The sequence below is a fragment of the Cylas formicarius genome, unplaced genomic scaffold (genome assembly GCF_029955315.1).
Source record: "Cylas formicarius isolate icCylForm1 unplaced genomic scaffold, icCylForm1.1 PGA_scaffold_10__41_contigs__length_53128322, whole genome shotgun sequence".
Taxonomy (NCBI): Eukaryota; Metazoa; Arthropoda; class Insecta; order Coleoptera; family Brentidae; genus Cylas; species Cylas formicarius.
Window position 1 is genome coordinate 9,481,041 of NW_026844214.1, and position 24,156 is coordinate 9,505,196.

At 33.1% G+C, this 24,156-nt stretch overlaps 2 protein-coding genes across 4 annotated transcripts in view; one reads left to right on the plus strand and one right to left on the minus strand.

Annotated features, from left to right (window-relative positions):
- Nucleotides 1-5,172: 5,172 nt before the first annotated feature.
- On the plus strand, nucleotides 5,173-10,928 carry LOC132708008 (serine/threonine-protein kinase TBK1). The gene is made up of 4 exons (XM_060680076.1): nucleotides 5,173-5,684; nucleotides 5,766-6,070; nucleotides 7,614-8,539; nucleotides 9,206-10,928. Exons 1-4 carry the CDS (start codon nucleotides 5,258-5,260, stop codon nucleotides 9,747-9,749), a joined length of 2,202 nt encoding a protein of 733 aa, XP_060536059.1. The 5' UTR covers nucleotides 5,173-5,257; the 3' UTR covers nucleotides 9,750-10,928.
- Nucleotides 10,929-11,047: 119 nt separating this feature from the next.
- LOC132704112 (tyrosine-protein kinase Src42A) overlaps nucleotides 11,048-24,156 on the minus strand; it is an 85,901-nt gene continuing 72,792 nt past the window's right edge. For all 3 annotated transcript variants that reach the window (XM_060673903.1, XM_060673913.1, XM_060673896.1), the window contains 6 exons: nucleotides 23,831-23,994; nucleotides 21,493-21,678; nucleotides 20,344-20,497; nucleotides 16,176-16,342; nucleotides 13,205-13,361; nucleotides 11,048-13,142 (listed from right to left, as the gene is read on the minus strand). In XM_060673903.1, the coding sequence (XP_060529886.1) occupies nucleotides 12,934-13,142; nucleotides 13,205-13,361; nucleotides 16,176-16,342; nucleotides 20,344-20,497; nucleotides 21,493-21,678; nucleotides 23,831-23,994 (1,037 nt within the window). In that variant the 3' untranslated portion in view covers nucleotides 11,048-12,933. The remainder of the gene's footprint in view (nucleotides 13,143-13,204; nucleotides 13,362-16,175; nucleotides 16,343-20,343; nucleotides 20,498-21,492; nucleotides 21,679-23,830; nucleotides 23,995-24,156) is intronic.

A 24,156-nucleotide genomic window follows, 5' to 3' on the forward strand; every position in this document is an offset into this window, starting at 1 on the left:
CCAGAGGACCTAAAAATAAATCTATACTACTTTTTAATAGACATTTACCTTTGGCAGTAAATTAACATTAGGTAGGGTATATTCTCCTTTTGATAATTGTTCTTTTACGATTACTTCAGCTTCTCTTAGATGCTTTAGTCTGTTAGCAATACATGTAGAATAGGCGTCTTCAATCAATGATGTGACAGCAAATCTGTGGCTAACAATTTCTTTGGACAAGTGTACGATTCCCAACAAAGAAGTTTGACTAATTTTCTCCTCCATATTTTGATATTTTAGGATATTTTTTCCAATACTCGGAAATATTGCATGTAACTGTTACTTTTTAAAAATGAAAATGCAGAGAAAAGTATTTTTCAATTGGTAAGTCAGACTATTATGCCTAGAATGACATGTTCATAGAAAATTATTTTTCGGGATTGTTTTTTGTCTGAGTTGGAAGATTTTTAGCAAAGACGTCTACACAGAATATACCTACTATTTTTTTAAATGCAACGAAGTTAACCAGGTCTATAAATAAAAGGTTGTGAGGTGTCATAATAAAAAATTGCCAGATTTTTCCTAATATTCGTTACTGATTATCAATATTTGTTCTGTGATGGGCCATTCACAATACGAAGAAAATTGCACTACTATTCCCCATTCGTGGTCAATAGTATTAAATTCTCATTATTCGTTTCTCGTGGGTACGATCCTCTTGTCTTATACCGATAAATAAAAAATATCGTAACAAAATCAAAAGGAAGCCCGCTCTCAACCTTTTCGTCTAGGTCATCCTCGTCAGAATTAGAGTTGTGGTGTCAATCTCGGTTGATTCGGTCACTTTGATTAATCACTTCATAGGATCGAACGACCGAATCCCGTTTGTTCGTAACAATTCGATCGCCTTGTTCGCTCTCGCTGCTGCCCTAACCGGTCTGAAGTGATCGAATACAGGATAACCGATCGACCGAGCGCACCAAAACAAATCGAATTCGCCTTGCGGAATACGATTCATTTGAATGGTTTAAGATTTAAATGCATGATTGAGACTGACCACGGAAAAGGAATGGGAGTATTGTTATAATTATTCTATAGTATGGAGTTGCGACATCTGTTGGTAGATTTGCTTATGTGTTGAATTGAATATTGAATGAAATATCTATTTCCACACAGGTATTTAATATAAACAAATTAATGTATTACTGGTACAACCCAATACACAGCGCCTATTTTGATAAAATCATGATGCAATAAAACGCAGAACAGCTAAATATTATACTAACTAAAACAGCAAACAGAACATATAGACACAACAATAATTCAAATTCAAATGAATCTGAATCGGTCGTTCGGACTGTTCGGATTCAGTGACTATTGCCGCTTATGTTGGCAACAAAAAGTATTGAAATGAACGATTGATTGAAATGATTCGGTCACTAATTGATTTGATGCTCGTAAAATTAACGATTGACACAACACTAGTCAGAATAGAGCGTGGATCATAATGATGTCTGGAAAAGTTAAATTGAACGTACTAAAAGTCAATAGACAAGGTTTGCCAAAAAATGTTACCAAGGAACAGATGAATGGCCAAATAGACCAGTCGCTCACAGTAAGCAAAATATTGAGGAACAATCAAAATCAAGGATCCAATAGGACTTCTGAAAATGGCTCCAATAGGGCTTTGGAAAACGGGTATAATTGGACTTTAGAACACATCTCTAGTACCACTGTGGCAAAAAAAAATTTAAAAGAGAAACTATTGGTATTAGGCTCCGCCAGTCCCTAGCTAACATATGGGATGGACTGCTGGCAGGGGGGGGCCAGCCCCTAGAATATCAAGGAACTCTGAGCTTTATACCCAAAACCTAAAAGTATGTATTTGAAGGTGCCAATTCTACATTCAGAAATAGTGGTTAGTGGGAGCACAATGGCAATTAAAAGTTGATAATATAAGTTAAGCCATGTTCAGTAGCCGTCCAGTATCACAGGGGCGGGATACATAGTGAAAACTCTTTTAGAAGAATAGAAGCTCGAGGGTTTTGAACTCCTGGGGCTCATCTTGGAAGGGGGAGAAACGGAGGTGCAACAGGGCCACTCTTACCAAATGAAACACACAAGGCAAAAGAGATAAAAAGTAAGTATGTTTTTGTATAATTGCAAAAAGATAACTACAAGTAAAACAATTTTGAGATGGATATTAAAAACAAATTTTTTGCTTTTAAATTCTGATGTTATTAAAAGAATTAAACTCTATAATAATCCTTATTTATCAACATTTTTCTTATCAATTAAACCTAATAATAATCCAATATTTATTCTGAACCTAAAAAATCTAAATTTAAGCTGGAATCATTTACTTTAAGGTGGAAGATTACCACTCTGTTCTGAACATATTTCTACCTAACATGTTTATGTGGACTATTGATTTAAAGGAGGCTTATTGTAGGATCCCAATTGATGGTGAATATAGAACTTTTCTTCATTTTACTTATGACAAAGAAATCAATCAATACAAATCTTTTTGTTTGGCATCAGCTCTATTAGTTTTCACCAAAAATCCAAACCTATTGTCTCATGAAAAACCAACATATTTATCTGGGATTTTTTTTTCAATTCTACTGAAATGTGTATTTCTAAACCACTTACAGCATATGTGACTTTGCCAGGGGTCCTAAAATCAGGTATAGTTTGGTGGCAAAAAGCTATTAAAAAATCTTTTAATGTAATAAGACAAGACAAATTTACTCATGGGTTGTGGACAGCAGAGGATAAATTTGGACACAAATTTTTTTTTAAAGCAATTTCACTTGTTCTTAAAAGCCTCATTCCAATCGTCAGATCTAAGAGATTGTAGGCTGGTTGACAAGACCACTGCCATCGCCTATATGAACTGAATGGGTAGTGTCAAATATCTGGACTTGACAGCCTTATCTAGGGGAATTTGGCAGTAATGTGAAAACTCTCATGCTGATAAAAAATCTAGAACTCTAATGTTAGAGTTACAGACCGCTTCAGCCTACCAGAAATTGATCTTTTTGCTTCCTACGTAAATAACAAATGCTAAAAAGATATATCTCAAGATTCCCAATAATAATTATTTTGCAGGAAATGCTTTCACAGTGTCTGGGAGAAATTTATTTTTCTATGCATTTCTACCATTTTGTCCAATTCTAAAAATACTTAATAAAGTAATTTTGGACAAAGCTACGGCAATTATGACAGTTCCGAAGTGGACGTCTCAAGCACAGTATTGTCAGGGAGCCCACAACCCTTGGAGCAGGCGATAATATTTTTTTTTGATTTCAGGTCATCAAAGCTTCAAAACCTTTCACTGGAGGCAGGATTATTATCCCGCAAGAACTTCTCAAGAAAGGCAAGGACAGGCCTTGCCAAATCCAACACAAATTAATATGAAACTGTCTATAAGAAATGGTGGGAATCTTGCCAACATCAAAAAATAGGTCCATTGGAAGCAACAGAAGATGGTTTAAAATTTTTCGCCAATCTCGTTAACTACAAAAAATTTTATTATGGATCCCACAACAATTTCCATTCAACGTTTTCATTAATTTTCAATATCAAGTTGGAAACGCCCAGTATTAGATGCTTTCTCAGGGGCATTAGTTTGTTCCCACAGACTCTAAACAACATTTGGAAGACTGAGTTGGAAATGTAGTACTGCACAAAGACAGCATCCAAACTCTATTGCCTGACGACATAAAAACTACAAGACCCTCCAAGGAGAACCCCTGCCTATGCCTGCCCTTTTTTCCATAGAGACCAAATATTTGTCCAGTATTATGTTTGGAGCTTTGCATTAGCAGAACAGTTGAAATAAGAACAGAAGCACATTAATTCTTAACTGCAACCATCACCAGATGGTTCAAATCCACATTAGGTTGGGGCGGATACAAGGACATTTAGGGAAAGTTATAAACTTCGGCAGAGATGTATCCAAGATGTATCTCCCCCTTCCCCGCCCGTTCACTCGTGAAAATAAAAAAATATGTATTTTCATATTTATTGGAAATAAAATACTTATTATCTTTGTGTATAAAAAAACTTTTTATCTTATAGATATTGAAAATATATGCGAACTAAATTTTAATGCTTAATTATTTTTTAAAACCACCCATTATTTACAAGAATACTTATTTTGACCACCTATTGTTTTTGGAGCAGCATGATTTTTTTAAAGCAATTTGTAAAACTTCAAACAACTTAAATTTCCGTTGCACTTTGTAATCATGGCTGATTTCAAAATGCTCACATGAAGTTCACTTTTTTCGCTACTCCTATGCTACTTCCTATGCATTAGTAGCTTGTAGGCAGAGTGCAAACTCAACAAAACAATTATTGAAAAGTTCAAGCTATCGGACACAAACATCGAGCCCATTAGCTTGCCAATCTTCCAACTTTTAATTGGTTATAAATTCCTTTATTCAAGATATTTCGTCAAATGTTCTTTTATTAATGTTTCATTTTACAATAAAGTTTTTAAAGTGGGTTGAATTTCTTAGAATGTGGAATTGCGTCGTTGCCAATGTTTATAAATTTTCTGGGAGATAAAATATAACTATATTGAAAAATCCGGGACAATCCAAGACGAGTAGGTTTTCCAGGACGTTGTCGGAAGAGCCTGAACCTGTACCGACCAATCCTGTACGTATTGCCAGCCTGCTTTAGGGCATAATCAATGAAACATGCTTCCACATCGGCGACGCATAACAACAGAAAATATAAGGACAGTAGAATGGTCGGCTGCGTCACACAGTTTCTATAAGTGATTACGACAGGACAACGTATTGTTATTACTAGATTAAACAAACTTTACCTGTAAAGGTCTATCCTAGTCACAATAGTTTTCCTGTAAATAGATGTCACTTTCCCGCCGTTTTTTCTCAATCTTTAGATTTTTAAATTATAATGAGAAGTTAGCGGCAGAATTGGAAGTAAAGACCCCATTTACTCTTTCGGCTTTAAAACACGTAAGCATAGTTTTGGTTTTGGTTACTAGTATGGATACTATCCAGTTTCTATAAATGATATCTACGGAGAAGAGAACTATTGTTATTAGGACAGCACTTCACAGGTGAGTTGGTTTAATCCAGTACTTAGTTTTTTCCGAGGATGGGCGAGTGTCTCTGGAAGATTTCCCAATGTGACGTAATGTATTCAATGGTTTTGGTAAAACATAAATAAATCTGATTAGATCTTGTTAGGTGTTGATAAAGGTTTTGAATAAGTAGTCACAAGAAGGATATCTAGAGAGATGTCATCCTATTTAAGGGGATCCACCAATTATGTTTGGTCAACAACTAGTATTTTGGGCAAAGGTGCTACTGCCACGGTTCATCAGGGTGTAAATAAAGTCAATGGCGAACCAGTTGCTGTGAAAACATTTAATCACATTAGCACCTTAAGGCCCCAAGAAGTGCAGATTAGGGAATTTGAGGTGTTGCGCAGGGTTAATCATGAAAATATTGTTAAACTGCTTGCAATTGAGGAGGAACAAGAGAATCGGGGAAAAGTTATTGTAATGGAACTTTGTACTGGTGGTAGTTTGTTTAACATATTAGATGATCCAGAAAACACATATGGTCTAGAGGAATCAGAATTTCTTTTGGTGTTAGCACATTTGTATGCGGGTATGAAACATCTGAGGGATAATAATTTGGTACACCGAGATTTAAAGCCAGGTAAAGCTGCAAAATTTTATTTATGGGATGAAAATATTGCTTGTTTTTTATTAACAATGTTAATTGTTTTTAATGTTTCAGGCAATATTATGAAATTTATAAAAGATGATGGCACAACAATTTATAAACTCACAGATTTTGGAGCAGCTAGAGAGCTGGAAGAAGGACAGTATTTCCAGTCTCTCTATGGAACTGAAGAATACCTGCATCCAGATATGTATGAGAGAGCAGTGTTAAGAAAACATGCTAATAAAACTTTTGGTGCAACTATTGATTTATGGTCCATAGGAGTTACCCTCTATCATGTTGCTACTGGCAATCTACCATTTCGACCTTATGGTGGGAGGCGAAATAAGGAAACAATGCATCATATTACTACAAAAAAGGTTTGAAAAATGTTTTTTTTTATATATAATCCAAAGGTTATATTACATCCATTCTAAATATAAATGTTTTATAAATAAAACTTCAGTTATAAAATGCAATAATGATTTGTGAATAATTGTCTAAAGAATAAGAAAATGTATTTTTTCTTGTTTATAATGTAAATTATAAATTATTCTGTTCCCTGTGCTCAATATTATTCAGTAAAATTTTCTTGTGGTTTTCAACTTTTTAATATTATTGCTATATATGTAGGGCCATTTCATAATAAGAATAATAGATAACGTTTTTTTATTTGTTTCGATTAAAAATTTGTAGATAAATCTCCACATTAAGGTGTGGATCAGCGCAACTATCTTTATTTGTACCTGCAATGCAATTCAATAAGTTTTTCTCATAAATTTGATTCCATACCTTTTCCATTATATGGTACATTTTTCTCAATATCCACTTTGTTTTTAATTATTTTTTTTAGTTTCATTTCATGCTTATATTTTTTTAAAATTTGTTATTGTTTGGAACAAATGTTATTGTTACATAGATATACAGGGTGATGGGTGATTCAACATTTTATGATTTTGTTCAACGCTGCTTTTGGAGATACAGGAGGATTGTGTAGCATTACAAATAAAAGAAATTATGAATTTTAAACTTATTTGGATGTTATTTTTAGAGCGCGTTGATTTCATATTTTAATATAGAAAAGGTTCTTGATAAATACCATCACAAGTCTAGTTAAAAAAAATAACATCATAAATTTAAGCATATTGTAAAATGCATTTTAAGTTTTTCATTACTAATGACATTTAACTTTTTGAAGCAATATGAACGGACCGGTTAGATGGCTTTTCTATGAAAAATTTAACATTTTTGCAGATTATCATAATCATATATGATTTATATATATTATATATGTTTTGTTGTGTAGTAGCTAGTTTTGAGATTGCCCATTGTTTATGAATCACCATTTATACTCATCTAATATATTCTTCTTTGTAATTATTATTATCATTTATCATGTTTCTTCAATATTAGATTATCTTAAAATTGACTAAACTTATCCCTAAAATTGAATCTTAATTAAAACTATTCGCATACTCTATAGCGTTTAAAACGTAACATTAATTTTAATTGCCAGCTTTCAATACGTTTTCAGGTAGGCAATTTGTATTCGGTATTTTTAATTTTTTAAATAGGAGATCTATCGATTTCTTTTTTTGTACATTTGTTAACAATGTAAACATTTGGAGACCTACCGTATAATACTCTCAAGCTTCAAATTTGAAATTAGATCAATTTAAACGCGCCCAAGTTTCAAATGTGAGTTAAATCGGTCACATATGATATCATTCTCCATCTAAAAGTGCATTAAAGAAAGTATAGAGTATTATTAATTACGCACCTACTGTGGTATTGAGGGAAATTGATAACACCTCATCTTATTGTAAATATATCTTGGAAACATAGATCACCTGCTTACACCATTTTGCAGTCCACTGGCCCATAATATGTGACATGTTAAAAGAAATTTCCTTTTGCTTTTAGGAAAGTGGGGTAATATCTGGAATTCAAACTAAAGAGAATGGTCCAATTGAATGGAGAAGAGAATTACCTTCAAACTGTCAATTAAGTTTGGGATTAAAAAAAACTATAACTCCACTTTTAGCTGGTCTCCTCGAAGCTGATCATAGAAAGATTTGGAGCTTTGATACATTTTTTAAAGAAGTGGATGCGGTTCTCAAACGTAAAGCTGTAAACATATTCCATGTAAACAAGTCAACTTTGATTAAGATATATATTGACCCGAAAGAAACTTATGATCAACTGCAACAGTATGTCAAAGAACAAACTGATATTCCAGCAGAAAATCAAATTTTGTTATATAAAACTTCATTGTTAACCACTCTTATTGAAGATTATGTGCATGCTAGTGGTTTTCCTCAAACAAGGGAAGATGACCCTCTATTCCTATTTAGTAAAGAAAATAATAACATACTAATTCAATCTTTTCAAGAATTGCCCAAGTTCAATGATTTTTCTTCTGTGATATCTGTGGAAAATGACGCCAGTCAGGCCAAATTTGCCTGCAGTATTGGGCACCAAGCAAAGCGTCATATAGAGAGATATTCATTATATAGTAAACTGATTTGTGATACAGTGGAAAATTTTACGAAATATGTTAACTTAAACTTAAGAGAATTAAATATAAATTCCCAACATTTATTAGACAAAACTATCATATTGAAAAATACAGCGCAAATTCTGCAACTGTCGCAAAATATTAGCAATTACCATTTGAAATATAATTATCCTACGGAATTGGAAGACATTAGTAAAGAGTTTACCCAGGTTGTGGTAGTTGGAATTCATACACTTTACAAACAACACACCATGGAAAATTATTTGAAGTTGCAGTGGGATTCAATGAGCAGAGAACTGAAATGTCCGTTCAACACATTAGCACCAGCAAGGTATTTTAGTACACAGCTTTTTGCCTAATTTAAACAGAATAAAGTTCCAAAATTGTGTTCCCTAAGGCAATTAAAATGGTTCTGTATAGTTTAGGTTACTTATTTGAAAAATACATTTTGCTTCTGTTTAATTCCATTAACCATTACTAAATAATTCAACATTTTTTAATAATTTGATTTGTTATGTGTTATGACAAAACTAGGAAATCAACTAAGAAGCATCCAGTGGTGAGAACACTGATTTGAATTTTGGAATTATTTTCGTGCTTCTTTATTTATCATCTTATTTAGCTTTGTTGTTTCCAATCCCTCATTGCCACTACAAAAAAATTATATTATATTATTGGTACACATGACGGTTTTTTCATTATAGGTTTACATTAAACCTGGTACGATATTGGTTAACCTATTTTGATAAATCTCCTTGTAGATAGGTCACTCCATTAAATTTTATGAATATAGAAAGTCAAATTTACCCTAAAGGTTACTTTGTAGGACCTAATGATTGGTTTATATTTTTCAGGGGTTAAGCATATTTATCTCGCCTCGCCTTTTTTGGGGTGTACCAAATGGTACTGATTTTACTAAATGCTTTTGTTTTTAATGAATCTTTAGTCATGAAATAAACATGATGTTTAGCTAATTTAAGTTTGTTTACACTTTTAGAGCCAAAAGCCAAGTTGAACATTTAAGGGATTCTTGGCAACATCTGGTCAGAGACAGGGCAACAAGAACGCTATCCTACAATGATGAACAGTTTCATATATTGGAAAGGATTAAAATTACACAGACAATAAATAGACTAAAAAATCTTTTGGAAAAGGAAGTTTTTCCACAGTATGAGCTACTGTCTGAGAACTTTGGTGATTGGTACAAGATGGCTCAAAACATACATCTGAAATCTGAAATTTTGGCTTCGGATGTTGACAAGTATGAAAGTAAGTTGAAAATGTTTGAAGAAAAATTGACAATTGAAAATGTTGATTATACAGACCATCTTAAAAACAATTATGAATCAACAAAGAAAATCAATTTGTCTAAAAATGTAAGAAATGTTCAAAACCAAAGGCTTAGGAATTATTTACAGGAATATAAAATCGAAAGTAGTACAATAAAGGATGTTATATCGGAGAATTTTAGGCTCATGAATATGTTAACTGAGTCAACAAATGAACTTAAGCAAAAATGTTTTCCACTGGAGGAAATCTGACTTTTATATAATGGTTTTTAAGAGTGACTATTGTAATGTTGCAAATTGGCCTTTGATCGCAGTAATGTGGAAGTGTGCAGCCAGCAGTTGTTAAACATGAGGGTGTTATGCATCTCGCGGTGTAAATGCTCACTCTGGGGTGGTTTCATTTATGTAAGGCAATTGATAATAGAATTTAACATTTTCCAATTGCATAGAATGGATGAACTAAACTCTTTTTAGACTCCTTCTTGCCCATTATGATTTAATTTATTATCAAGTTCGCCAATAGTTCAAAATATTATCAATTGGTGAGTGACAAACGATAATTTTTTATGTAAAGTTTTTTATCACTATTATTTATTTTTTGGGGTACTTTAGTTTACATTTAATATATCAGCGAATATTTGAACGTAATAATTATAGATTTGGAAAAGAACAGCAGTTGAATAAGTTGGTGCTGAACTTATACTGCTAAAAATCTAAATTAATTTTATTTGCTTATTGATTATATAAAAAATCTGTAAAACATTTTTGTTTTTCATGTATCATAAAGGCTGTTTGACCATACTTCGCACTGCAATATGACACCCAAAATGTTAATAATTAGATTAAATTTACAGGGATTAGCAAACCAAACAATGACAGTTTAACTACAATAAGACTAGAAAAGTTTGTCCTGATAAAATCATACACCTGACTTATTACACTGTTGTCCACTTTAAACATAGGTATTACTTTTGTGATAGTTTTCTGTAAATATTTGTTCAATATGAAATTTATATTTTATTAAATTTTAATCTGGAAAACGCGTGTTTGTTCAGATTAATTTTCGGTTGCAGCCGCTAAATAGTTTCAGTTCAGACCCTTACATATAAGGTGGAATTAGGATCCCAGAAGCATGCCTATATATGTGGGCGTTTCAATTACATTATTAAATCATTGGTTTAAGCCATCCTTAAACAAGGTACTTAAAAAACATATTCGATACAAAAATTAAACTGCAAAGAACACTTGCATAGCATAAAATATTTTCCCAACTTCTTCAATTTCTTTTAAATTACTTACAAATTTATTACAAATTATTATTATTATTACATTTATTACAAATTTAAAAATGCAACTGTTTAACTATTTAACTGTTGAACCTGTTACTTGGAATATTTTCCCCAATTCCAGTCACTAATGGAATTTGAGCTTAAATGGTCACACATATTTTATTTTGCAAACTGAATTTTATTAGTGGCACATACACCTTCATTTCCAAATAAAAGAGTTGTCCAATATTAATAGAATTTATTATGTTTATTCTACAGTGTATAATACAAAAAAAATATTATATGCATTGATAACCACATAAAAAATGTTCCTCATTCATTATTAACAAAATACTTTGTGACAAATACTTGCAAAAATGTTTTAACACAATTTTCTTAGTATTAGCGCAGAGAAGACAAATAATGGAAATTTGCAGGGATAAAGCACTGCATATAACAACATCCTTGGCTTGATTCACAATCAGGAATGTTCAAACTTCAATAACAAACAGGTCTTTGTATCAGGTTTACAGAAATTAAATCACACTTTTTTGTCCAAACAGTCAACATGTGGGGTCCTGGATTACTCATTAATTATTTGCTAAAATATAAACAAAAATAAGTATTGGGCATGATGCCATAAAGGATAACATCAGGTGGTTCTCATTTAGCTAGTGCTGGACAGTGGTTTAGGTGTCATGACACAACTTAATACTTAAAAGGATCTTTCACTTGCAAATAATGATGCCTATTATCAAACATGACTACCCACTCACCCCTATTTGAAACACTTCCTTCCCTCACTCGCAAAACTACAGACTTGATGGTTCCAAAGATTGTTAGAATGAAAGTTGCTACTCAAGCTGTAAGCTGACACATTTGACAGTGAGGACAATTATGAGAGATCCTAATTCTAAAACAATTAGTTCAAATGGGGGTAGAAAACTTTGTTGAATTTTGGAGTTACGAAAATGTAGTTTGCCTTTAAGATCACAGGCGTCAGTTATATTGTGCATATATAGTGAGCGGAGTCAATGTGGGGAGATAATGAAGTGAAGCATTCACGTGCCCCTCCCATCAGATGTACATTCTTCTTGATACACTGGCAGAGTATTAAATGATGAAAGTTATTGCCCGATAGGGTTGATCCTTAAAACTGCAGCAAGATCTTGAATGACTCTATCTATTGTGGGCAGAATAATCCAGGCATATGAATATTTTAATCAGGATCCACTTATTCACATTCAAAGTAACTTACAGGACACTGAATTACCTACAAAGCCAAATCTTATGATTTATTATATTATTCAAACTTAGTTTCAGTCCTCTGTATATTATATATTTCATATTTGTGCGCATAGATCTCACGAAAGGGACAAATCATCATAACTTCCATTCTGATAGTGTAACAATATCTAAAATATGTTGCGAGATGTGTTCCAAAATTATGAGACCTGTGTTCGCAAGTACACGCGACATTTGCTAGCATATTTATCAAATTAGTTAAAACGAGAGAAATGGGGGGGCTCATAAAATAAGCAAAATGAAATTACAAAATCAAAAGTGCAAGTCCAATAGTTTTAAAACACACTCACCAAATTCCACTTTTTCTTTTAAATCCACCCTAAAGTTTTTTTTATTTGTTTGTGACGCGAAAGAAACATTAAAAAATATTTTTTATAAAAACATGAAAAACATAAAAAAATACTAAACTTATGGGAATAAAGTGAATCTTAAAATCATGTAAAAATTGCTTATTTCTGGGACCGCTTCTGTGAACTAACCAGTGATTGGCATAGTCCCAATTTGATATAAAACAAGCTATGCCAATTTTGATTTTTGGCATTTTGCATACAACATTTTCTTTAATCCTTATCGCAATTATAAAGACAGCGAAAATAATAAAAATGAAAATAAAAAAAGATATTTACAGTCTCGAAAAGCACGTTTCAATTAACGGAGATCAGCCGTTAATATTTCATGTATAAATCTTGATAAATGTAAAATCAAAATTGGCAGAAAAGTGGAAGTACAAAACAAAAAGAAGTACGGCATATATATCTATCAATCCAATGAAAACACGATAGATACATCCACCTCCCTTCCACTCAGTGGTAGTGCAAATCAAGCGAGTTGCGCAACCAGTCGGCAGGGGGGTGGGACATTCCTCAGTACGCCGATGCCTCTTTGTATTCGGAACCTTCCATTGTAAAGAAATCTTCGAGTTTCCATTGTAATGTTTCAAATGTGGGACGACGCATTGGATCGCGATTCCAGCACTCCAACATAATGTCATAAAGCGCTGGCGGGCAACTAGGAGGAGCTGGCATGCGATAGCCATGTTCCACTTGGTGCAACACCTCTGCGTTGGTCATACCTGCAAAGAAAAAATGCACATTAAAATCGACTTTATTCGTTTGAGTGAAGTAAAGGTATTACCTGGGTAAGGTATTCTACCATATGTAACAAGTTCTGTGAGCAAAATGCCAAACGACCACACATCCGATTTTATTGAGAACTTGCTGTAATTTGCCGCTTCCGGTGCCGTCCATTTGATTGGGAACCTCGCACCAACGCGGGCTTCATATTCGTCTTCCTATAAACCAGAAATAGCAACTAAGGTAATGGAATCAAATCAAATACAAAAAAAAAACATGGTATCATCTACATAGTCACACAAGACACAATTGCCATTTTTTACTCAATACAGGACTCTCTGTCTGAATTTTCTAGATGTTATTCGATCAAAAATAACTAAATAAGCATCAACAACATATGCAAAAGACTAACCAAAACCCTAAGTGACATCACTTCCTTTAATTTTTATTTTATTTAAATGAGATTACAGACATGACACAACAAACAGGCAGAGCATAAAATACAATAATCATAACCAACCAATAACCTAGGGATTTTCTAGCTTTTTATTGCCACATAAGTGGAATATTGCTACGAACTCGGTTCCTAGGCCAATACCCAACTCTTAGTCAGTAGAGTTTTCCATTCAACCTAGGGATTTTCTAGCTTTAAATTGCCACATAAGTGGAATTTTGCTACGAGCATGGGTTCCTAGGCCAATATCGAACTCTTGGTCAGTAGAGTTTTCTATTGAACCTAGGGATTTTCTACCTTTAAATTGCCACATAAGTGAAATTTTGCTGCGAGCTCAGGTTCCTAGGCCAATATCCAACTCTTAGTCAGTAGAGTTTTTCATTCAACCTAGGGATTTTCTAGCTTTAAATTGATTAAGTTAAATAGACCGTCTTATATATAATATTATTATAAATTATTATATATTATTATATTATTATAAATTATATAACGTTGCCCCACTGAAAATATTTTAAATGAATTTAGCATAGATATAGATTCCATTTTTACAGGTACGGATATATATAATAATTGGAAATTTGGTAAGTTGGTGTGGTTTTTTGAATTCCCAAAATCTTTTGTCCAACATACTCCTCGTCTAAAATCAATAGGTTTTGAACTACAGCCGTTCAAAAATATTACGGTTACTTACGCCTCATTCAATGAGTAATTCAATAAAAAAACAAAAACAAAATTTGTTGCCAATTAAAAAAATGCAGTTATGGTGAATCAATTTTTCAAACTTTGGCCAGTTAGTGCACGAAAACATTTTAGCTTACATCAATTATGATAAATTAAACTTTGATAAACATTTGCAAAATTAAAAATTTGGTACGCTGTTTATACAACTAATGTTAATAACAGTAATTTATCTCCGCGTCAGTATGCAATAATGTGGTTTCAAAATCATTACCCGTTGTTACTTGTTTATTTAACCGAACTAAATAATAACAAAAAATTAATAAAAAAAAATTGTCACAGGTTTTGAAATAACTGGAAAAAGAAACAAGAAGGTAACAAAACTCATAATTTTAGCGTTCAAAATGACCTCGCCATTGTTGAACAGATCTTTTCGTTATCTTTTCACAATTTTTCTTACAAGATTTTCTTTTTGGATATACGTTATGTTATTGAGTTCGAAAAATTCATCCCTGCAAGTCTAATAAACTGTTTACTGCAGTTACATAGACAAAGGCGAAATCTGGTAACCCACTGCGGCGCTGTCAGGATATAGACCACCTGCTGCTCTGCAAAATCTACCAAGTGGCTGCAACTTCCAGGATATATGCCTGGACACGCAAGAAGCTTTGGACGTGATCCGATATTAGATTGAAAGATTATGATCTGGTTTTCGGACAGGCAAAAGAAAACAAACGAATGCATAAACCACCGATAATATTCTAAGAGTCTTTGCAAATCGTTACTGCCTCAGTGTTGGTAAACTTGGTACTTATAAGATTCGTAGCCGTATTTCTTTAATATCTTCTTTGCACTTTTCGTGCGCACTCCAATTTTTTCTACAATCTGACGAGTTTAAATATTAGGGGTCGTACTTGCAAAAGCTAACACATTTCTGCGTCTTCACTGATAATAAAGCCTCCTTCAGTTTCATTTTCGGGAAGATTTCTAAAATGCTGCATTAGCGACGAAAAATAACACGAACTGTCAAATAAATAACTGTCAAAATTTGTATTGTCATTTCCTGTGGTTTGAATCCATGGCCAAATACGCGACGGGTATGATTGTTTATTGGCAATTCTACTATTTTATTCATTTTCGTGCCAAAGCTTTATTAACCTAAACAAAGAGTATTTTGTTTTAAAATTGGCAGGAGTTTATATATGTTGAGTTTATCATAATTGGATGCAGGATAAAAAAATAAGTCTGGACAGTGGAAGTTTCCTTCTTGTAAGTTAAACTGTTTTCGTGCAATAAATGATTGAAGTTTGAAAAATGTTAAATAACCCTAATATTTTTTGTTCAGGCAACTTCGTTTTTTCATTAAAAAAAATCTTCGAATTGTGGCATATTTTTGAACGGGTTTGTTTCACAAACTATTGATTTGCGACATGAAGTATGTTAGACAAAAGAAGTTTAGAACTGTTTAGCGAATCCAAAAAGTGAAAAATATATAGGGTGTTCCATTTAAAATGACAATATTGAGGTTATATTTACAATATACCACCCTATCAATATCCAAATTGCTAATTTTTATGTCAAGCTATTTTGAAATGTTATATTTTTCATTTTATTACATTTTTTGAAAAACCAACTCCCAAACTTTAATTCTTTAAAAGTTAAGTTATTGTTTTGTAAATACTGGCAATAAAACATTTGTGTAAAAGGGTAAAAATAATCAGGTTTTATTACAAAATTTGGCGTTTAAAATCAGATACTGCAATATTGGACTCTGTTTTTGAACTGCATAAAGCAAAATTGAAGTTGGCAAGGACCTTCATTGAAATTTGACTGTGTTTCTAAATTTCCAGAATTCCTTGCAAGTTTTTTGTACCCATGATAAAGGCGAGATGCTACATACCTTAATTAATCTGGCTAATCCAAAATCTGCAATTTTCACAATATTACCATCTGCAACGAGAACATTTCTGGCAGCAAGATCTCTGTGAATATAGTTCTGAGATTCTAAATAGGCCATTCCAGCAGCTATCTGCGCCGCCATATCAATTAGCTGCTGAAGTTTTAGGCCTGAAACCAATTAAAACAGATAATTAACTTTTTCCTATTTAGAGAATAACTTCAGGTCAGTAATAACCTTAATAATTGAAATATTAAAGATCAATTTGAATTTTTGCAAGTTTTCCATATCCCATATTCTCATAAGCTCTTCCGGCCTGGCGCTACGAGTATGTCGTCTGTCAATTTACCCAACCAATTTCATTCCGTCTAAAGTCAAAATTTTGTGACAAACGCGCAGGAAAATTGAAAAAAGAAGGGGAGGCAAAAATTAAAATCGAATTTTACTTCAAGAAGGTCCTTTGATTTTTCAATTTTATACAGCTTAAAACTTAAAGCGACTCCAAAGACTAAACGATTTATGACAGAAGTGGTCAATTTCAACAGAATTGTGAGGAAATTCAACTTGGGCTTTGTTAAATTAATATAAACATGTTCTGACAGAAACTCTTTTTCAAGTTTTCAAAATTTTTCTTTGCCCTAATTTCGATTGTATAAGAGGCAGGACAACTAAATTTAAAAAATTCACTTTATAATTTCTTAAGTTAATTTCCTAAGACAAGTCGTCGATTAAGATCAACTTGGTGCCTGTGCAATAAAGTAAAATCCAGATTTAGACTCTCCTACTTGTAGGAAGAATTTCACGAATAATGAAACAAGACTATTGTGGCAATGTCAAAGCCTATGTAAAAAAATTAATATGCCGATGTAGGCTATATCTTACTGAAAGCCAGAAATTCATGAAACAATCAGCCAATTTAGAACGGCTGGTGATAAATATAGAATGAAATTAGTTGGGTAGATTGACATACTCATGGGCCCATCATAGAAAGAAAACGCCTTCATTGGACTGTAAAATCGTGATCCTCCAAAGAGAATATGGGTATAATAAATATCTGAAAATTGCTTTGGCTCTGTTCTAGACTTCGTTCTTACTTCAATTATTCTGCTTTTTAATTGTCAATTGTCAACATTTCCTTTTTCTCCTAATTATCATCCTAGGGCGATTACACATCATAATACTAGTAGTATAACGTTTAATATTCTTAGCGTTGACACTCTTCTTTTTAACATTGACAAGTGTTGTTTTAACTTTAAAAGATTAAAAGCAACACGCTAACATATCAAAACATTATTAAAGTTTACAATTTACTGGATTCCTCTTGCGTCGGTGGTTGTTGAGTGAAACTTGCTAACGTTTCGCCAATCATCCTGTTGGCTTCTTCAGGGCTTGACTGAAACTGACTCGCATTTTACTCTGTACCTGCTTATATATTGATTGAGGGGGGCTGAGCTAAATGAGGGGCATAAACATCGTCTCGGATGACTGATTTCCATATTGGTGAAAGGCAATTTAAAGACCTAAGTTGTATGGTTGCTTACAGGTTTCTATAGATTCTCGGATTTTTTGTTGGTAGAAGAATTAATTACATGCAAGAATTTCACATTTTTTGAGCCCAGTTTTCGTTCGGTCTCTCTAATATATTCTTTGCCGCTTATATGTAAACAGGTATAGAGTAAAATGCGAACCAGTTTCATTTAACCTCGTAAGAAGTGAACAGGAGCAAGTTCGACTCAATAACCAGCGACGCAGGAGGAATTCAGAAGTTTTGTAAATGGTATTTCAGTAGCCCGTGAAAGTTTCTTTGAAAAATTAACAGGCCTTTATGGAGCACATCAAGCGCAGAAAGTTAGAGGATGACTGACTGAAACTGATGAGATTACTCTGAACACTGATCTTTTTGTTATGTTGTAGAGACCATAAAGCTATCCCTAATTTTCTTAAAATATCCCATCAGGTCAAACCCTCATCCGCTTATAAAATTCTTCGAAAATCTAGTTTTGCTTTACTTCCCGTAACGAAACAGACCAAATCAATAAGATGCTTCTGTCTCTACATCTTGTCCCCAGCTGAGTTGGATACCCTTTCAAACATGATTCATGATAAAACTGAAAATCTTCGTTCATCTTCTACCCAGAATCACATTCAGAAATTTGAAAACTAACGTCAAAATTATTGAAATCATGAAACTCTTCTCAACGAGCAAACACCAACTTTCGGACACGGAAAACTCAGTTCTTGCAAAAGGTTCCAACATCGTCCTTGCCCAACGTATTATCCCAAAAGCGGAGATCATTTCAAATGTCCAGTCTATCCTAAAGAAACTAACCATCTCAAGAAGCCAATGAAATTCAATTAGAAATCCTTAAAATATCAAAATCTTGCTCTACAATCTACTCTCGATATCGTAATCCTAAAAGCAGATAAAGGTGGTCATGAACAATTAAAATGCGTTACATTAGATCCACAAGATATTCTGGTTAGTTTCGATGTAGAATCCCACTTTACTAAAGTCCCTATTCCTGAAACTCTCAACATCATTTCAGATCATTCAAGAATATGGAACCCAAGTTTCTCACCTTAATTGAAAAATGCTTTTCTGGAACATATTTTTCTTATAACAGTCAAATTTTTAAATAAACGTCGGGAACAGCTATGGGTTCTCCATTATCACCAGTCATCGCGAATATATTTATGGAAGCCTTTAAGAAGAAAGTTCTCAACACCTTTCATCTAAAACCAAAATTATGGAAATGCTATGTCAATGATACTGTTGTTATTTGGCCTCATGGTCAAGAATCCCTACTAGATTTTCTTAGACATTTAAACTCTACACACCCTAGCATACGTTTTTTACCACTGAATTAGAAACTGACAATTACCTCCCATTCTAAGAAATTCTTATCAATACAAAATCAGACATAACATTGGGTCATTGTGTTTACAGGAAACCTGGTCACACAGTCCGACACCTTAACGCATTGTCACATCACCATCCGACCGAAAAATTATCGGTCATCAACTCTCTTGTTTACAGAGCCGTAAAACTATCTTAGCCCGAGTCACTGAACCCAGAATTAAAACACCTGCTCTTCTCTCTATAATTACCACATTAAAGATATTAAGCGTTCCATCACAAAATACACTTCAGCAAAACCTTCCAAAAACAGAGTCCGAAGCAACCTCACTTTTGCAACTGTTGTCCTTCCTTACATTCAAAACATCACTGACCACCTATCAAAAGTTCTTAAAAAATATAACGTCAAAACCAGATTTACCACTTGTCCAAACCTCTCAACATGTTCAATCTGTCAAAGACAAAATTCCATTTGAGATGCCAGGAGTTTACAGTAATACTTTCATATGCGGCAAAGAAGAAAGAGCCTTAAGACTACGATATATAAACTCATCAGGAGTTGCCGAACACAATCACGAAACCGGACATAAAATTTTATTCTATAAAACTAAAATTCTTGCATGTTATCAATTCTTATACCAACGAAAAATCCGTGAATCTATAGAAATCTATAAGCAAACATACAATTTTAACCGCGACTCAGGTCTTTACCTTTCACAAATATGGGAATGAGTCATCCGAGATAATGTTTACGCCCCTCATTTAGCTCCACGCCCCTCAAACGATATATAAGCAAGTAAGTAAAATGCGAGCCAGTTTCAGTGAAGCTCTGAAGAAACCAATAGGATGATTGGCGAAACGTTAGCAAGTTCGACTCAACAACCATCGACGCAGGAGGAATCCAGAAGTTTTGTAAATAGTAACTTTAATATGTTTTGATATGTTAGCGTGTTGCTTTTCCAATCTTCTAAGGTTAAAACAATATTTGTCAATGTTAAGAAGAATGTCAATGCTATGCATACTAAACGTCATAATACTAGTATTATGATGTGTAATCGCGCTAGGATGATAATTAAATAATTTGTAAATAGTATTACAGTGGCCTGTGGAAGTTTCTTTAAAAAATCATATTGAAGTTCAATTTTAAGGTGCCGGTCTAGTATGAGGTCTATCCAGGCTTTGTTTAATTTTGTTTACTTACAAATTAGTTTGGGTGGACCGCATACTAAACCAACGACAATTAAACTTATAGCCTGAAATAAATCTTCCAGCGTTCATTTCGTCGTTCAAGTAGTTTAAATTAATTACCCCTACCTTTGCCTTTTCCTTGAAGATATTCTAACAAAGATCCATTTCTCATTAACTCGGTGATAATGTAGATTGGTTCTTCAACTGTACAGACGGCGTATAACTGAATTAGTTTGGGATGTCGCAGTTTTTTCATAATTTGTGCTTCTGCCAAAAAGTCCTTAAACAACAATTAAATATTTCAAATACCGACCACAACAGGTTAAGGTAATTTGTGATAATTTTTGCAAAAAACCGACTGCCATTTAAAAAGAAATTTGCCAACATTAACTATGACAGTGAAAGTAATTAACTAATGTTTCTAATGGATCGACAAAAAAGAATACATTCAATTTTTTTTCGTTCCAACATTTTGCTTCATGACTGATTTTAATAGTATTTGCCATTTAACTTGTGTTTCATTTTGTCGAAAACAAAAACAACAAAATAAAACAAAATTTTCCTGCCTGTCCTAAGATAAATGTGGAATTTAATTTTAAGAATCGAATGAAACAAAAGATATTCCGTTTAAAAATATATTTAAGACACTCTGTTTTAAAACATTACCAGTTAACTTGTAGTTTCTGTATAATTTCTGCCAAAAATTAATCTCCGATCGAAAAGTAGATCGCGCCTAACATTTATTAAATTACTTGCAATTCATATTTTGTCTGCAAAATGGCGTGGTTGTGTCCAAATCTAAGCGAATATCCCAAATACGTTGTAGCGAAACAAACTTATGACATATAGCGGTTTCTATGTTTCTATTTGCGGCTGCGAGTTGAATTACAATTCGATAGAGGACGCCCCCACGCTTAAAGGATTATGTATCGAGTTTCAGCCGGTAACGCCGGACGGCCATATAGTTGTCAGCAGGCATCTCACCCAATAGTGCCCATTTTTCTAGAACTTGTATAATTTGAGATATTTTTCATATCGAGAGAACCCGTGACCTGTTATATCCCGTATTGTGTCAATACATTTTACAGGACGTTTGCCTGGTCTTTTGTTAGGTAGGTCGGGTATTTTAAGCGTGGCAAATGCCACTTATAGATTTTCTAACACGTTTTCTTTTGTAAGGAATTATCTCAACCCGCTTCATTGTAACCTAAAGAAAGTTTCCCAACGCTGATTGCGAGCGGAGTTACGAAATTCATAAGATAAAATTATACAAACCTTGGGATCCATGGTGCCTGGTTTTAAAGTTTTCACCGCCACAGGGGTAGTGTTGTTCCACATACCTTCCCACACCTCGCCGAATTGCCCATGGCCCAATTTTCTGATAAACTTTAGGGAAGTTCTCTCGATTTCCCATTGATCGCGGGTTCTGTGAGACAAACCTTCGGGCTGTGGTTTTTCAACCTGGAAAGATCCATGTGTGTCGAAAATGTGTTATTCAACGAAAACGTAGCCAAAAATAAGTAACGATTTATCTGGTAATAGAAAATAACCTACTTCTTAAATGGTGCAAAAAAAATCGATATTTTGGATAGATTGGTTCTTTGTGTGAACCTAAATGCATTGTTCAAAACGATAAATTGTTAAGAAGCCTATACACCGATCTATAGAAAAAAAAACAGAAATCAAACGTAAACGTTGTATATATGTAAACTGTTTCAAATATCGTGGGAGGCAGTTTTTCTAATATTTAAAATACGAGTGCAAATAAAAAAACTAGTAAAAATAATCACAGATTTCATGCAAACTTGTTGCAGTAAAGGCAGCTATTGACTAAGATATAGAAAATTAACTAAAATATTTGAAGTGCTCCAAAGTAAAAGCAAAACAAGATATCTTCATTTGTATCAATTTAAATATTGGTTTAAATTGGTATTTTGGTACGCAATGATGTAGGTTAAGATATTTTGTTTCGTAACGAAAGTTGCTTTTTATATTTTGAGAATATCCTGGAGTTTTATATTTTTAATCCGCCCAAACAATAAAAATATATAGGTTGCAGCGTTTTGGACATGAGTATCGAAATGGTCTTTTGTTATCGTGGAACATTCTGTAAACTGGAATAATAAGACTAAGTAGGTGACGCTAAGCTTAGTAATGCATTAGAATTACTTATAAATACCAATACTGCTGCATCCTGCATTTATGCATGTATTAAGTTTATTGTACGTACATGCAAGGACAAAAATAATGTAGTTACATATCATAAAAGATAGTGTGGATCACACCTCACTTCAAATAGTTTTAAGAGTGATAAGAGAGTTTAACTAAATGCCCTTTTTTGAACTGAGTACTATGTAAAATGTTGAATTAATACATTGCAATGTAAACTTTGAGACGAACTAAAAAACAAAAGGCTTTTTGATCATTAACAAAGTCGTTTAGCATACAGTCTCAACATGAATTTTCTTCGACACCCGAATGAGCAATCAAAAAACAAAGAGGTAGTCGAGCCAAATGGTGCTTTGAAAATATCATGCAAAAGTGGCCTTTATAGAGAATATTTAGAAAATAAAGCCGTGTGCGACTACTAATTTTGTTCGATTTCTCGTCTCCAAATAAAAAAAGCAACCCCCCCTACAATATAGTTAATAATAAACACATAAATGTATTAACATACCTCCTGCTCGCTATGATTCTGCGTATTAAAAAAACAACATCAGTTAGTGGCATAGTCAATAGCTGCTTAATTTATATCCAAACAAAAAAAAGTTATGGATGTGGTAAGCTATGCGAGGTGGCTAAGAGATATCACCAGTAATTTGCAAAATAAACTAATGGGAATCTTAACAAAAACATTTCCACAAAACATCTTGTCTACTATACTGTAGACATATTCTTTGTCTTTGTAAATAACTCCTAAACCTATCCCTATCACCTCAATATTTAATACTTAAGTGAACTTAAGTTGATTTTAAGTCCGTAATAGTGAAAATGGATGGATGAGATTAACTGATTTGAAAATCAATAAATCAAGAGTATTAGATATTACATAAGCAATGCATATTAAGTACAAGATTTATAATTACGTGAATAACAAATGTGGAATAACAAAATCATTTGCATTTTTTGCATAGAATTTGCAAATACATTATTAGGGGTTTGCTATTAAAAAAGCCAAAATGGTGTTTTGCTATAAAACTTTATTTTTGAATTATTTGATACTATGTATTAATTAAACAAGTCCAATTTTTTGACTGCAAAATGCAATGAAATTTGAATTTGATTCAAAATTCTATAATCAAAAACGGCTCTTAAAATCTAACGGAATTAAAAAATCAGTTCTGCATCACATCATAACTAAATAGTATAAACATTTTTAATGGAGAGAAGCAAGTTATTATGGTATTCAAATTGCGTCAAAAAACGTAAAGTGTAAGTATATTTAATAGGCACATATTTTGTTCAGAAACTCTGAACCTAAATGTTAGTGAAACTGCTGCCCCTTCAAAAAGTACTCGAAATGTAAGCAACGTAATTTCTCCCAAATCCGAAGAACTTCGAATATTTGAAGAATTGATTACATTATTATTAATAATGTAAGGTTAAAACCCACCTGTACACATGGTTTGCACAAGTTAACGCACAGCCCATCCGCATCGTTGCTATAATGTTGTACAAGCTCTTGTAATGTTCGGAACGTCGTTCTTCGTGCGATGAAAAATCCGCCTTCGTCCAACTGTCTAATACGGTAATGTTTTACTGTGTCCCCATCGCGAACTGCAATTAAAGAAAAATGTGATTACCATCTCCTTTGGTTGTGTATTAAAAAATAATTGTATATTTATATAAATATGTATAAATTTGCTAATCTAAACAAAAAAATTGAACAGAGTTACCCAAAGTCAAGTCAAAGTCAACGCCCAATTAAGTGTGTTGGTT

What these genes read in the sequence shown, in the direction of transcription:
- LOC132708008 (XM_060680076.1), top strand. Translation starts at nt 5,258, where the DNA reads ATGTCATCCTATTTAAGGGGATCCACCAATTATGTTTGGTCAACAACT. An exon ending in ACACCGAGATTTAAAGCCAG is followed by an intron (nt 5,685 to 5,765) that starts GTAAAGCTGCAA and finishes TTAATGTTTCAG; the next exon opens with GCAATATTATGAAATTTATA. An exon ending in AACACATTAGCACCAGCAAG is followed by an intron (nt 8,540 to 9,205) that starts GTATTTTAGTAC and finishes TTACACTTTTAG; the next exon opens with AGCCAAAAGCCAAGTTGAAC.